Source organism: Zingiber officinale, chromosome 7B (assembly GCF_018446385.1).
Source record: "Zingiber officinale cultivar Zhangliang chromosome 7B, Zo_v1.1, whole genome shotgun sequence".
Lineage (NCBI taxonomy): Eukaryota > Viridiplantae > Streptophyta > Magnoliopsida > Zingiberales > Zingiberaceae > Zingiber > Zingiber officinale.
In genome coordinates, this window is record NC_055999.1 from 79,173,757 (window position 1) to 79,189,866 (window position 16,110).

The 16,110-nt window shown below is 40.3% G+C and overlaps 2 protein-coding genes across 2 annotated transcripts; both read right to left on the reverse strand.

Moving 5' to 3' along the window:
- Nucleotides 1–872: 872 nt before the first annotated feature.
- LOC122006098 (allergen Asp f 7 homolog) lies at nucleotides 873–2,062 on the reverse strand. The gene is made up of 2 exons (XM_042561451.1): nucleotides 1,305–2,062; nucleotides 873–1,178 (listed from the first exon to the last, which is right to left on the reverse strand). The coding sequence occupies exon 1, from the start codon at nucleotides 2,051–2,053 to the stop codon at nucleotides 1,571–1,573; it is 483 nt and encodes a 160-aa protein (XP_042417385.1). The 5' UTR covers nucleotides 2,054–2,062; the 3' UTR covers nucleotides 873–1,178; nucleotides 1,305–1,570.
- A 4,691-nt stretch (nucleotides 2,063–6,753) lies between these two features.
- LOC122003854 (heavy metal-associated isoprenylated plant protein 16-like) lies at nucleotides 6,754–11,671 on the reverse strand. The gene is made up of 3 exons (XM_042558847.1): nucleotides 11,451–11,671; nucleotides 11,407–11,410; nucleotides 6,754–7,128 (listed from the first exon to the last, which is right to left on the reverse strand). The coding sequence occupies exons 1-3, from the start codon at nucleotides 11,635–11,637 to the stop codon at nucleotides 6,930–6,932; spliced, it is 390 nt and encodes a 129-aa protein (XP_042414781.1). The 5' UTR covers nucleotides 11,638–11,671; the 3' UTR covers nucleotides 6,754–6,929.
- Nucleotides 11,672–16,110: the final 4,439 nt, after the last annotated feature.

Consider the following 16,110-nt stretch of genomic DNA (forward strand, 5'->3'; position numbering starts at 1 on the left):
ACAAGTAAACCACCAATTTATCCTAAGACTATATCTAAGTGCAGGAAAAAACATTTTTTTAAAGGTAAAAAAACAAGAATGCTCCTTTGGTAAGTTAAATACAGTTAAAGATAGCAAATTTTGCATCATATCAATATGTTCTAGTTTCTGAAATTCACCTTGAAGCAATAAAGTAGCAGATATGGCATTGGGTTAAACGTTCATGGATAGTGATCATTCATTCTTTCATTTTTTTACACGCAGTAGTTGTGCAGAACACTTCTTTCCTTTCATGCAATTGTTCTATCTCTGTTAGTTTTTGCTGCTGCCTTTGGCATTTCCAAAAGATATTTTCAACCAAACCTTAATTTTAAATTTCTCCTTTACATCCTCAGTTAGAACATAGATAGTACTCAGTGCTAACAGAACTAGTGAATCCATGTTTGGCACATTAAGGAAATCACAACACGAGCACAAACAGACGCAACGCACAATAGATATGCAACTAATTAAGCATTTTCACCTTCAGAAAGCCACCCATATCCCCTGCGCGAAATGGCGAGCATGGATGTCATCAATGATGAGGCCGTGGCGCTATGCATCGGGAGCAGAGATTCCACACAAAAGCTCGTCGGAATTGGATACCTTAAGGATTTCATAAAGGTCGGACCATTACAAGACTGAATAGAAGAACGGGATCAGCAAATCAATCCCGAAGCAGTAGAGGAATCAGGGGATGCCTTGTGAAACGAGAAGCGGTGCCAGAGGAACTAAGCGTGGGGCAACTGCGGAGGGGACGGCGCGGAGCTCCGATCCTCGCAGAGGCTGCACGAAGGGACGGCGAACGGAGCAACGACCTACTGGCGGCGGCGAGCATTGAAGGAGGAGCAAGGGTCTTGGCGGCGAGGGTTTTTGTCCGTAGCCACAATCTATGTTAATTATGGGTAATCATGTTATTAGTTACTTGTAATTATTATCTTTTTACCTTTAATATATCTTTGGACCTGAGAATGTTATTAGGATATGTATTTTACTAATATATATAGAAATTCTCTATATAATTAATGATCATGTCGGGAAGTTGAGATGATGGAACTGTCGGCATGACGTGTCTGGAAGGTTGACCGTATCCCCATGACCCGGTGGCGAGCTGTCTTCTGCGTTGACCAAGTCATCTAAAGTCCGCTGGTCAACAATCCCTGCAGCCATCGATTAGGTTGCCCCGGTCTCTGGTACCCGATGCTCGAGGCGGGTCCCACGAATATACAAGCAGCTGAATAATGATAACATAACTAACTAAATACAAGACGAGTGCAGTGACGTACCCTGACCCCGGGGGGCGCCCTCAGGTGGAGCGGTGAGCTGGTCGTGAAGCTGATCGAGTCGTCGTGACCCGGAAGGGTGGATGCCTCTGAACCGACCGAAGAGGAGCTGGGTCCGGAGGTGACAACGCAGCATGGATCTGAAAGGTGACACACAATCGGAATACAATGGCGACACGACCGGGGTATGACATCGGTTCGCAGGGCGGAATGTGACAACAGCGCGTAGGCCGGAACACAGAGACACCAGAAAGGTCGGAACACAACACTCAGATTGGATCGACACATGGGTCAGCATACCACAGCAACACAAATCGGAACCTAGGCAAAGTCGGCACAAGGACTGCCAGTAAGTGATGGCTACAGCGCACGGAAGCTGCCTGCGGAGGAGCTGCTGTGCTCGTGGAGGCTGCCGGCGGGGGAGCCGCTGTGCGCGTGGAGTCTGCCAGCGAGGGAGCTGCTGTGCGTGTGGAGGTTGTCGGAGGAGGGCTGCTCTGCGTGTACAGGCTGCCGGCGGTGAGGCGCTGTGCGCGTGGAGTCTGCCGGCGAGGGAGCTGCTGTGCGTGTGGAGGTTGTCGGAGGAGGGTTGCTCTGCGTGTAGAGGCTGCCGGCGGCGAGCCGCTGTGCGCGTGGAGGCTGCCGGCGAGGGAACTGCTCTGCGTGTAGAGACTGGCGACGGTGAGCTCGGGCGGGAGGAAGAAGGACCTTCCCTTGTTCTTGTTGGCGGCGTTGAGCCAAAGCACGAACCGCATGACGCTGGCGCCTGCGTGAAGAGCGCGGTAGAAGACACGAAGAGAGGAAGCCTGCTCCGTCGAGGGCGACGCTTCATTCGTGGTGGCTTGCCGGCGAGGAAGGAGGAGAGGGAGAAGAGTGATGGTGGCGACCAGGGATGGCCCCGGCGAGGCGCAGGAGAGGCTGAGGAAGAAAACTTCTTCCTGCGTGCGGCGACGGGACCCCCCCTTCTCCTATGAACAAAACCCTCCACCAATGAAATGACAAAACTGCCCTCCCTTCCTTCTTTAATTGCTCCTATACCACAAACTACCTCCGCATCAATTAAATTCGCAAGTTTAACGTTATTTAACTTAATTAATTATATGATACCTTAAATATATAATGTCTGTTTTATACTGTGAAACCCTTAACAAAAGAATATACAAAGTTATCCTTGGTCTCCTTACATTTATATGAAATTCTTTATGGTATCAGAGGCAGATAAATATTGTGTCGTTGAATATATATAACTATTTGAGTTATAAGTCCTTTGTTTGAGGATGAATAAATGCAGCCTCATTATCATACGATCCTAACTTTGCTAGGAGGCATAGGATTAATAATTAGGCGATGTTTGGTTTTTTCCTAAGAATAGAAATCGAAATGAAAATTATAATATTGTGGAATGAGAATGGATATAAACATGGATATCACTCTTAAAATCAATGTTTGGTTAGTTGAATATTTTGTATTGGAATAAATCAAAATTTCCTTTTTTACCCTTAAAGGAAAGTAAGAGAAAAAATTAGATGTGAGAGAAAGTTAAATGTGAGCAGAAAATATGATGAGAGAGAAAGTATAATAAGAGAAAAAGTATGATGGAAAAGAATGAAAAGAAAGAAAGTACGATGAGAGAAAATGAAAAAAAAAAAAAAAGAGTATGATGGGAGAGAGTATGATGATAGACATGAGAGAGAAAATATGATGAGAGAGGATAAAGAGAGAGAAAGTGTAATAGAGAGTGTGTGATGGAAGAGATTGAGAATAGAGAAAGTATGATGATAGAGAAAGTGTGATGAGAAAAAAAATAGGAAAGCGAATGTGATGAAAGAGATTAAGGAGAGAGAAAATATGATGAGAGAGGAAATATGTTGAGAAAAAAAGGGAGAGATTGAGGAGAGAGAAAGTGTGATGACATAGAAAGCATGATGAGAGAGAAAGTGCAATGAGAAAAAAGATATTGTGATGTGAGATATTGAGAAGAGAGAAAGTATGATGGGAGAAGAAGTACGATGAGAGAGAAAATGTGATGAGAAAAAAAAAGGAAAGATAGTGTGATTGAAAAGTTTAAGGAGATAGAAAGTATATGAGAAAAAAAAAGAGGAAAGAACGTATGATGAGAGATATTAAGGAGAGAGAAAATTGGTGATAAAATGAGGAGAGAAAAAATATGATGAGAGGGAATAGGGAGAGAGAAAGTGATATGAAAGAAAAATTAAATAAATATATTTTGATATTAAGAGAAAAAATTTTAATTTTGGGTTAAGGATATTTTTGGAATAAAGAATATTTTGATTGTTGAAAATAGAGTAATAACTCATTGAAGGGGAAAGACATGAAAATGAGTTATTATCCAATTATAAGAATTCATTCTCTTATTTGTATTTCCATTTCTATAATCCAAACATCAATAATGACAATTAATGATTTATATTCCTATTTCTACTCTTATTCCCCTAAATCAAATGTCCCCTAGATTATTGAGATCAAGGAATTTAGGAGGATAAGGATGAGTATCATTATATTCAAAAGTTGATTTCTTTTCGAATTAAATAGTCATTTTCATCTAACTTGATAAAAACACAGGTTGATTCATGGAAGGAGATTGAGATTGGGTTGAATGATTGAAATCAACAGAGTAGAAGCTGGATTTATATCCGGATTTGACCGAGTGGATGATGATGTCAAAGAAAAAAATCATCGTTGCCAGTGGCGGCGGTGACTTTGATATTCCTTCTTTTTTTTTTTTTTAATTCTTCACCATCCTCTTCATTTGTAATACCCCCACTAGTCATTACAACTCTTTCAATTTTATTATTCTTTTTCGTCCTTCTGCATCTCTATCACCATCCTCTAATACTTCGCCACATCTTTTAGCATCTTCTTCATTTACAGTCATCTATTTCTACTCCTTCCACCGCCCCAACTTTTCCATCTCATATTACATTTAATCCTTCTTCTCCATCTTCTATGCAGTCTTTCCTCATGCATTTTATCTCCTTCCCCTCCCTCCAACTCTTTGGTAGTTGATATGCCACATATTAATGAGAATACCATAGCACCAAGTCACCAACTATAAATGTTGATCATATGTTAACTCAGAGTAATTGCTAGTTGAGCCAAATACGTACAAGCAAACTGCTAGTGTTCTTGAGTGGCAACTAGCCATGTTAGATGTGCGCTGATGCTACAAAAAATATAGCCTATTTTTCCAAAACTAGAAAATGCCAAAGTTATTAGTTGTAAATGGTTTTATCGATTGAAGTTAAAATCGGATGGTTTTATAAATCAATATGAGGTTCGTTTGGTATCATCAAACTATAGCTATATGACTACATTGAAACTAGTTTTGTTATCAAATCTCAAACAATTCAAGTAGTTTTTACCATTGTTTGATACACAAATGACATATTTGTTAACTTGATATCATGAGAATGTATTTCTTTACGAAGATCTTGCAAAGACCGTTTACATGAAACAATCTCCTGGTTTATTGATTTTTCTTACCTTGATATGATACGTAAACTACACAAATCATTGTATGATTTGAGATGGTCGTCTCCTCATGTATGATTTACAAAACTTAATCAGCCACTTCTGTGATAGGGTTTTGCTAGTTCTAAGGTTGATACCTCACTATTTTCCTTCTCCTCAAGCTAAGAAATTCTTATTGTGTTCGTCTCAACGATGTCATTGTCCCTGGTAGTATGCATAGTCTCATTTTTTTTAATAAACAACTTAGTATGAAAGATTTTGGACTATTGAATTATGTTTTGGGTATTGAAGTCCATTGAAAATGGTTTGCATCTCAATCAAATAAAATATGTTACTATCTTTTGAAGAAGATTTACATGTTTGACTTTAAACCAACATACACTCTTATGTCTTATTTTACGACTTTATTATCTATATATGACAATCTTCCCTTGAAAAATGGCTGGCTCAAATTATCGTATCATTGGTGGTGCTCGTCAATATTGCATCATGACACTGATCTATCTTTTATTGTAAATAAAGTATGTCATGTATTCACTTACTATCTCTCATTAGCAACTATTAAACGGATCTCAAGGTATTTGCGTAGAATCCTACACCTTATTTATCTATTTTTCCTATTCCTCTCCCTCTCTAGCGTGTTATATTGATGTTGACATAGTGCTTGTCTAGATGATCGTCATAGTATAAATGACTATTATGGTAATCTGTTGGTGCAGTGGATCGGACAAGAGGGGGGTGAATTATCTGAAAAAATAAAGTATATCCTCCTCGTGCTTTCAACTCAAAAATGCAATAGTAAAATAATAATAGATAAATTAATAGAAACGAAAAGGGACTCAGCTATTTTCTTAGTTACAACCAAGAAGATTGTTAATCCAAGGCAGTAAGAAAAAAGCGCACTGAAGAATCTCCTTCTCTGAAGGCGGAGAAGTCTTTTACACTTTGGAAGCTTAGAACTATTGCTAGGAAAGACTACACAGTTGATTGCTTGAGTTATATTTCAATTCCTAACTCCAAGGGCCTTTAAATAGCCTCTGGAAATTCTATCCCGAGGGTCCAAGGCGCCTCTAACAAAGTTCAAGGCGCCTCCAACTCGGTGTAGCGGAAAAAACTCTATCCGCTGCGAACGGTCAAATTTGACCAGGCTGAAGCGCCTCAAAGCAAGTCTGAGGCTCGAGGCGCCTCAGACTGAGGCTCGAGGCGCCGCAGCTTAAGGCACCTTCAAGGCATCTCGAACAGTCTTTTCAGCTCCGTTTCTTCCTTGCTTTGACTTCCGAGACTTCGTTTGTTTGGGTGATTGCGACCAACCAAAATAGGGCTCACCCGAACCCAATTTCCGGCCTTCTCCTCGAGCAGTCTTCCTTCCCAGCTTAACGTCCCTCGAACGCCGCGCAAGTTCTTTTCGCTCACCGGTGTACTCTTCCGCAACTCTTTCGTCCTTCGGACGCACCGAGCCCGTCAGATCCCTTCCCGCGCCGTCCTTCTCGCTAGCTGCGTCTTCCGCTCAACTTCCTGCGCTCCTAAGCTCCTGCACACTTAGACACAGAGATCAAACACAAAACAGGACCTAACCAATTTGGTTGATCACATCAAAACATCCACAAGGATCCAACATAATCTTGTTCGGTGGACCTCATCGAAGCAAAAGGTCGTGTCACATTTTTACCAATGGAGCAGTTAAAATTGCCTGGTTAGAATCTTTGCATCTAAACTTCAAGAACCTTTGGATTCTGTACCATGCATCCTGAGATATTGCAATGATGAACTTGACCCTAAAGCTATGGCTGTGTCATACCTAGTGTGTCCTGACATTCGAAGTTCCGAGCCTTGGGGTAAAAGGCGGCGGCCTCCGACTGGTGAAAGGCCGGGGACAAAGCTAGTGAAGAACACGGAATCAGCGAATGGAGCAGAGATCCATTCCGATTGTGCAACTGAATTTAAGGAGCTAACTAAAATGGAATGAGAAAGCAAAATTGAATATTAATGCCACCAACTGCTTCACCTTATACATATAACAAGCCTTACATAAGATCAACTCTTCTACCGCATAATATTAATAATAATACTAATGTGGCAAATCGATCACCACCCGAGTACCAAATTCTGAGCGTAATAATGCTACCAGTTTAGATCTCATTACATGATGCTACAATCAGAAGCACACTGGCAGTGATTATACGGTTGTGGGGCTTCAGGACACATGATCCAGTAGCTCGCCGGCGGCGGCTGCCAGGTGAATTTATTGGACTCTGCCACCACCACCGGTTTCTTCTCCTCTGGTTTCTTCTCCTCCTTTTTCTTTTCTTCGGCTGATCCGACGCTGACAAGGTTGGCGCTAAAAGAGATAAAAGAGAATTACTAGAATTGACCGGATCAAATCATCAAATCAAATCAAATTAGTTTTAGGATTATTCTAATAATTCTGTTATAATTATTAGAATAATTCTCAGAATAATTTTTAGAATTATTCTGTTATTTATTAATTAGTTAATTGACCGAGTACTTGTTTAAACCCTATATATTGTATTGTCTTGAGGACAAGTATCAACAAAAACAATAAGATTAATTATTACTCTCCTATTTATCTTCTTTCTATTCTTCTTCTAACATGGTATCAGAGCCATGATCCTTCGTTCCTTCGCTTCCTCTTAATTCTCCCTCACAAATCCTCTTCCCTTTCTTTTTCTGCCGCTGTCCAAGACAAAAGAGGAGTTTCTTTCTTTTTTTTTTGAAATCGCAAAACAAGACGACAAAAAAAAAAAAGGACTTCTCCTTTTGTGCTACCGCCGCTGTCCACCAAACGCCGACCAAACCTCGACGTCGACAACAAGTGGTTGCTCCAGCCGAGGCTTCTATTTCCTCCAAGAGGACTTCCTTTCGGCGATCCAGTCTCTCTACAAGATAAGTTATTTTACTTTAGATGTCAAATACTCAACACTATCAAGGAGGCCAAAAACAAAATTCAGTCCGATGTCAAATTTGTCGCATCATTGGCCATATTGGATATCTATGCCCTAAAAGATTTGATTACTCTCGGGTAAAATGTCAAATTTGTCACATCATTGGTCATCCTGGAAATCTATGTCCTCAAAGATTTGCCTCAAATTTCATTGGTGGTTCTACAATCTCAAGACAACCGTCTATTTCACAAGCATATCCTAAAGCTCTCTCATCTGTGCCTACTTGCGGTAAAACCCCAGAGTTTTCATCTACTGATTGGTATATTGACACTGGAGCTACTCATCATGTCACATCGGATTATAATATCCTTACAGACGTAATGTCATACTATGGCTCAGATACGGTTCAAGTAGGCGATGGCTCAGGTTTGCAAATTGCTAATCTTGGAAACACATATATTCATTTATCTAATCGAACTTTTCACATGCGCAATATCTTTCATGTTCCATCTATCACTAAAAATTTACTTTCTACCCGTCAATTTTGTCTTGATAACAATGTCATTTTTGAGTTTCATCATAATCATTATCTTATAAAAGATAAAGGAACAAATGCTATTGTGTTTCATGGGAGAATCAAAAATGGCCTCTACTATCTTCAAAGTTCTTCAATCAAAGCTTTTGTTGGTGAACGCACAAATAAACCAGCTTGGCATGCTCGACTTGGTCATCCTTCTCTTCATATTGTCCAGTCAATCATCAATAGGTATGGTTTACCTACTTCCATTACCTCCTCTCCATCTCATTCATGTAGGGCCTGCATGGAATCTAAAAGTCATAAGCTACCTTTCTATTCATCCGATTATGTTTCTAATTTTCCACTTGAATTAATTCATTCTGATGTTTGGGGCCCTGCACCTATTTTATCTAACCAAGGTTTTCAATATTATGTTACCTTTATTGATCATTTTAGTAAATATACTTGGCTCTATCCTATGAAAAGAAAATCTGATTTATTGGATATATTCTGTAAATTTCAAAATCAAGTTGAACGATATTTTAATCGTAAAATACTTTCTTTTCATTCTGATTGGGGAGGTGAATATCAAGCTCTCCATCGTCATCTTGTCTCTTGTGGAATTGTTCATCGAGTCTCTTGTCCTCAACTCCAGAACAAAATGGTTCTGCTGAGAGAAAACATAGACACATAGTCGAAACTGCCTTAGCTCTTCTTCATCATGCATCAGTTCCACGTAAATTTTGGGATGAAGCTGTTACTACTGCTGTATATCTCATAAATCGACTCCCTACTCCATTGCTCAATCATAAATGTCCTTTTGAAACACTTTATAATCAAACTCCTAATTACACTTTCCTTTGAATTTTTGGTTGCGCATGTTATCCATGGTTACGCCCCTACTCTAAACACAAACTTGACTCTCGTTCACTACAATGTGTTTTCCTTGGTTACAGCAATTTGCACCATGGTTATCGTTGCTTACATATACCAACAGGTCGAATTTATATTTCACGACATGTTACTTTTGATGAGACTCTATTCCCTTTTTCAGTATCTACTTCGATCTCTCCTCCAGATACAGGTGGCACCTTCTTAATACCACCTAATATTGTCAGAAATGATGGCATCCTAGGTCCTGCTCCGCTCTCTAATAACTCCCCTATACCATCAGAATCACCTCAGGATGCTGCTCCAATCTTGGAAGCCTCGCCGGTCGAAGATAATATGCTTTCTAGTTCTGAATCCTCGGATAATGCAAGTCCGTCATCTACATCACCATGTCAGCCTACTTCCTCATCACCATCAACAAGTGATTCAGATGATAATGCTCCTCGTCGCATGCTTCCCATTAGTGACATTTATGAACGTTGCCCACCAAATGCGACTCGATATCCTCTTCCACGGGCTCTAGTGGTTTCTTCAAAATCTATTGAACCAACTTGTTTTACGCAAGCAAACAAGGATCCAAATTGGCGTAGTGCAATGGCTACAGAATTTGATGCACTTCTTCGCAATGGAACATGGAGTCTAGTTCCACGCACTTCCTCAATGAATGTTGTGGGCTCTAAATGGGTATTCCGTCTTAAGTATCGAGCTGATGGCTCTCTTGAACGATACAAAGCTCGACTTGTAGCCAAAGGTTTTAGTCAGCAACCAGGTATTGACTTCAATGACACTTTTAGTCCAGTCATCAAGATTACATCTCGGACTATTATTATCGATAGCTGTTAGTTCCAATTGGCCTGTACGCCAATTGGACATCTCAAATGCATTTCTCCATGGTCATCTTGAGGAAACTGTATTTATGGAGCAACCACCTGGGTTCATTCATCCACAATTTCCATCTCATGTTTGTCAACTTAAGAAATCCTTATATGGTCTTCGACAAGCTCCTCGTGCATGGTTTCATCGACTATCCAATTGGTTACAATCTCAAGGATTTTCTGGATCAAAGACTGACTCATCTCTATTTCACAAATATAATGATGGGTCTATGATATTTTTTCTTATTTATGTGGATGACATCCTGATAACTGGTAATGATCACAAGGACATCATAACTTTATTAAGTATTCTCAATCAAGAATTTCCTACTCGAGATTTGGGCATTGCTCGTTTTTTTCTTGGTATTGAGCTTATTCCACATGAGGATGGCTATCTTCTCTCTCAGAGCAAATACATTACTGGACTTCTTCAAAGAGCCAAAATGGATGGAGCACGTCCGGTCTCTACACCAATTGCTATAAGCAACTCTCCATCTTCATCCTCTCCTGCTCTGTCTGATCCACAAATTTATCGAAGCATTGTTGGAGCCTTACAATATTACTATTGCAGTAAATCGTGCAAATCGTGCTTGTCAATTCATGCATGCTCCAACTGAACAAAATTGGGATAATGTAAAAAGAATACTTCGCTATCTCAAAGGTACTATTCTACATGGTCTTCTTTTATATCGTCAATCGTCTCGAGATTTACATGCCTATAGTGATGCGGATTGGGCAAGTTCTCCTGAAGATAGACGCTCTACTAGTGGATATGCAATATTTCTTGGACGAAATCTTATCTCATGGAATTCGAAGAAGCAACCTACGGTATCTCGTTCAAGTACTGAGGCAGAATATAAAGCTATAGCAAATACAACGTCTGAAATTATTTGGCTTCAATCACTTCTCTCTGAACTTCATCTTGCATCAAATATTGCACCAAAAATTTGGTGCGACAATATTGGAGCAACATATCTCACAGCAAATCCAATCTTTCATGCTCGTACAAAACATGTGGAGATTGATTTTCATTTTGTTCGTGAACGTGTGACAACTCAACAATTATCCGTCTCTTATATCTCTGCTGAGGATCAAATTGCTGATATCTTTACTAAGCCATTATCCAGACAACGTTTCAACAAGTTAGCAAGCAAACTCAACGTCAAAGATCTCCCGTTAAGTTTGTCGGGGGGTAAAAGAGATAAAAGAGAATTACTAGAATTGACCGGATCAAATCATCAAATCAAATCAAATTAGTTTTAGGATTATTCTAATAATTCTGTTATAATTATTAGAATAATTCTCAGAATAATTTTTAGAATTATTCTGTTATTTATTAATTAGTTAATTGACCGAGTACTTGTTTAAACCCTATATATTGTATTGTCTTGAGGACAAGTATCAACAAAAACAATAAGATTAATTATTACTCTCCTATTTATCTTCTTTCTATTCTTCTTCTAACAGGCGCTACCCATCTTCCTCCTGAGGACGGTGGCCAGCTCGACCGAGTCAACCCCATCGCCGACCACGATGAGGCAGTCTTTGTCCAGCGATGCGGAGATCACGCCGGACAAACCGACAGCAGTCTTGAGGGCTTTGGAGCGCCTCTTTGCGTCTTCCATGGCCGCCACCTTCAACACCAGCTTCTGCTTAGCCATCTTAAGAATGAATCTAATGCGGCGACCAGTGTCGTAGCTTGATTTCGGATTGTGAAGTTGAGAAGTGTTGATATAGACAGAAAGCAGGAAAGCGAAGGAGTGTGAGCGAACTCAGTAGGAAGTCTCCTCACGGAACACTGGTAGGTCAAGTCAACCAAGTCAAATGGGATGATGACCAGACACTACGCGGATTTGCTATCGTCATTCATACAGCTACTAAATGTGATAAAAGTGTGATCATTTTTGTTAGAAAATATTTGAATAAAAAGGATTGAATCGACAAAAAATAGAAGCACGAATCAGAATGAACCTTGATAAACATATTAATTATCTGTAATAAGGAAGGGAAAAAAATATAATATGATAGTGCCAAGCTGTAGATGATAACGAATGAAATGACAATCAATCTCAATATGATTAGTTCTCTCATGAAAAACTATATTGTACGCAATCTAAATGACACTTTGATTATCACAATGAAGAGTAATAGGTTGTCGAAGAAAAATTCTCATATCTGTAAACAACCAACGTAGCCAAATAATCTCATAAGTAGTGGTAGCCATGACATGATACTTAGATTCTATGGAAAACCTGGAAATAACATATTGTTTGTTACTCTTCTAAGAGATAAGAGAATCTCCAAGAAAAATAAAAGTTGGTTGATACATGTTATGACGGGCGGATTCAGGAAATGACAAGGATATCAAAATTAAGGTGAAATGGTGATCAAGGTTGGGATAGGGTGAATGTCTATTAACTAATACTAATTGATTGCCCTACATCAAAGTCTTGAGAGTGCGCCCAAGCATTCTTTGAGCAGAATGCTCAGATAGGGCAGACTGGTTATAAACCCGATCCAATGTAAGGGTGTCTGTGTATGCTCCACCGGGCAAAGTCCGATCGAACTTAAAGGTACTTAGTGTAAGTACCCCATGATAATTTTGATGTGATCAACCAAATCAAGTTAGCTCCTGTTGTTGTTTAACCTCTATGTCTAAGTGTGCAGGAACTTAGGAGCATATGAAGTCGAGCGAAATACGCAGCTAGCGAGAAGGACAACACTAGAGAGAGTCGACAAGCTCAGTGAGTCCGAGGGATGAGATGTTGCGGAAGAGTACGCTGGCGGACGAGAAGGAAGTGCGCGGCGTTTTCGAGGGATGAGAAGCCGGAGCGGAAGCTTGCTTGAGGAGAAGGCCGGAAGATGGGTCTGGGTGAGTTAAATTTTTGATGGATGAAATCACCCAGATGATCGGAGTAGTAGAGGAGAAAAGAAGCTAAACTGCCTTATGGAAGGCGCCTTCCACGACTTGGAAGACACCTTTTATAAACAGTGCGAAAGCGCCTTCAAGCCATTGAAGGCGACTTCCATGAACAGTGCAAATGCGCTTCAATGGCTTGAAGGCGCCTTCCTAGTGACCGTTGGCAAAGATAAAACTTTATCTTCGAACGGATAAAATTACCACGCTGGAGGCGCCTTCCACCCTATGGAAGGCGCCTTCCAGCCTCGGATAGAATTTTCCAGAGGCTATAAAAAGACCTCTAGAACTAGAAATAATTCAATAACTCTTGTATTCATTTCCTAGCATATTTCTGAGCGTTCAACGAGTATAATAGACTTCTCCACCTACGCGAAGGAGATCTTTTCAGTACTTTTTTCTGTCTTGGATTAACAACCACATAAGTTATAACCAAGTAACTCCTTAGTATCTTTAATTTATTAGTTATCTAATTTCTTTTTTATAAGTGTGCTACTAATCTGAGTTGAAAGCTCGAGAAAGTTTTTTTGTTTTATTTCTCAACAGGCAATTCACCCCCCCCTCTTGCAGGCCTAATCTGGTCCAACACTCAGCATGGAAAAGCTTTTAGCATACGATTGGTCGAGCGAAGGCTGAACGAATATAAGGGTGTCTGTGTGCGTTCAATCGGGCAAAGTCTGATCGAGCTTAAAGGGACTCAGCCTTGTAAAGATTTTAGCATACGATCAGTTGAGCCAAGGCCGAATGAACATAAGGGTGCCTATGTGTGCTTGATCGAACAAAGCCAGATCGAACTTAAAGGTACTCAGTCTTTTAAAGCTTTTAGCATATGATTGACTGAACGAAAATCAAACGAAAATAAGGGTGTTTGTGCGTGCTCGACCGGGCAAAGCTCGATCAAGTTTAAAGGTACTTAGCCTTGCAAAGCTTTTATCATACGATCGACCGAGCAAAGGCTAAATGAACATAAGGTTGCCTGTGTGTGCGCGCTACTAGAAAAAGCTTGATTGAACTTAAAAGTTTTGGTGTAGGTTGCACTAACGATCTAACTCAGGTTTTGATGAATGACAAAGTAAGTTAAGTTAAGTTTAATGTGATCTAACGATTTAACTAAATGTGTAGGAGAACTTCAGATAGGTCGACGGGCTGACCGGATATCTGGCAAGAAATCCAGCTAGGTCGACGGGCTGATTGAATAGCTGGTATAAAGTCCAGATAGATCGACGGGCTGACCAAATATTTGGCACGAAGTCTAGCTTGGTCAACGGGCTGACCGGATAGCTGACATGAAGTCCAGACATGTCGATGGGATGACTGGATGTCTGACAAAGTGGTAAGTTAAGGTAGTCACTGGAGGAGAGTGACTTGGTGAGGACGCGTTCCCCATTTGAGGGAAAGTAACGTCGATCCAACTTAGATCCATTTGAAAAATCTAAGTTGAGATCTTGACTAGATTCTGGTCTTGAGGAGATAGAATCCAATTACTACTCTTAACTATAATTGTACTAACACTTGTTTTGTAGGGTAATATAAGTTTTATTATCTCGCCCGGAAGGGATCCGGGTGCCCGGAGTGGTCTGAGCGCCCAGAAGCAGTCCAGGCGCCCGGAATGCCCAAAATCACTCTTGTTGCTAGCTTGGAGCGCGTTGATTGGATGACTGACGTCACAGTCCAACCGCTCGGAAGGGATTCAGGCGCTCGAAACTGCCTATATAAGCGGTCTTCCACCAGGAGCACAAAACAACACTTCTCTCTACAACTGCTTTCTTGCGCGCTACTCCAAAGACACTCCCGCAACGCTGTGAAGCTTCTCCAACAACCTGTGACTCAATTTTTATTTTCCTTGTTGTCGGTAACTTTATTTTATAGTTCTTGTACTTATTGTGTAACTCTTTTGTGAACTATTAGTGGATTGTCCAACGAAAGCACTCTCACGTGCGAGCCTTGGAGTAGGAGTCGACAAAGGCTCCGAACCAAGTAAAACTTGGTGTGTTAGCGTTGTTTACGTTATTATTTTCCGTTGCGTACTTTGACTCAATAACGATTTTTCAACGATCGCTATTCACCGTCTCTCTAGTGTTCTTTTCGATCCAACAAAAAGTACCTAGCCTTATAAGAATCTCAATATACAATCGGCTTAATGATTGGCCGGGATGTGTTCAACCGAAGGTATCTTCAATATACGACCGACTTAATGACCGACCAGGATAAATTCAACATAAGGTATTCTTAATATATGATCGGCTTAATGACCGACCAGGATAAATTCAATAGAAGGTATTCTTAATATATGACTAGCTTAATGACCGACTAGGATAAATTCAACAGAAGGTATTCTCAATATATGACCAGCAATAACCTGCCAGGATAAATTTAACAGAAAGTATTATCAATATACGACCGACTTAATGATCGGTTGGGATATATTCAACAGAAGGTATCCTTAATATACTATCAGCTTAATGACAGATTGAAATATATTTAGTAGACAAGTAGTCGACAACCTAATGACAATCTAGCAAACTTGTCGGGAAATATTCTCTCGAAGCTTCTTCATCAATCAGTTACAGAGATACACTCCTTCTAATATGTCATCAGGGGTTCAAGTCATAAACGATAAATAAGGTACATCTGAGGTAAAAAAGATTCCTCAGAGTATTATTACACGATATCTAGATTATACTTCTCTCATCTTCAAACAAACTCTAACAAACCGGGGGCCACCTCATGATCACGGAGGTTATGTAAGGTGGTATAAAAAGAGGAATCCTTTCCGCTAGCAAGGTATGCAAAGACAAGCATTTGTATATGAAACCCTACTTTCTTGCATTTTCCATTACTGTTCTTCTTCTACTTTTCAAGAGAGGAGACTGACTTGAGCGTCGGAGGACCTAGCCAGGGATTCCCACCCTAGTCTTAGGTCACTAACGCTCTGTTGGCTCGTCTAACTGTGCGTAGGATTGTAGAGGAGTTTCTTTCATATCTCAGAAGGCTCATTGTTCATCGATCAACCACTCATTGGAGCCAACGCACCATCTAATCGCCTTCAGTCAGGATCACCGATGGTCAACTTATGATCTATAAGATCGCCGACCCAATCAGTATCACAGTATACACATAGCTCTAATGAGGAAGTAGAAGAGAATCATGATTACTGGCACAATCAGTATCATGTCATTCACATATAAAGACACAAGTATACAACTTGCATGCGTAC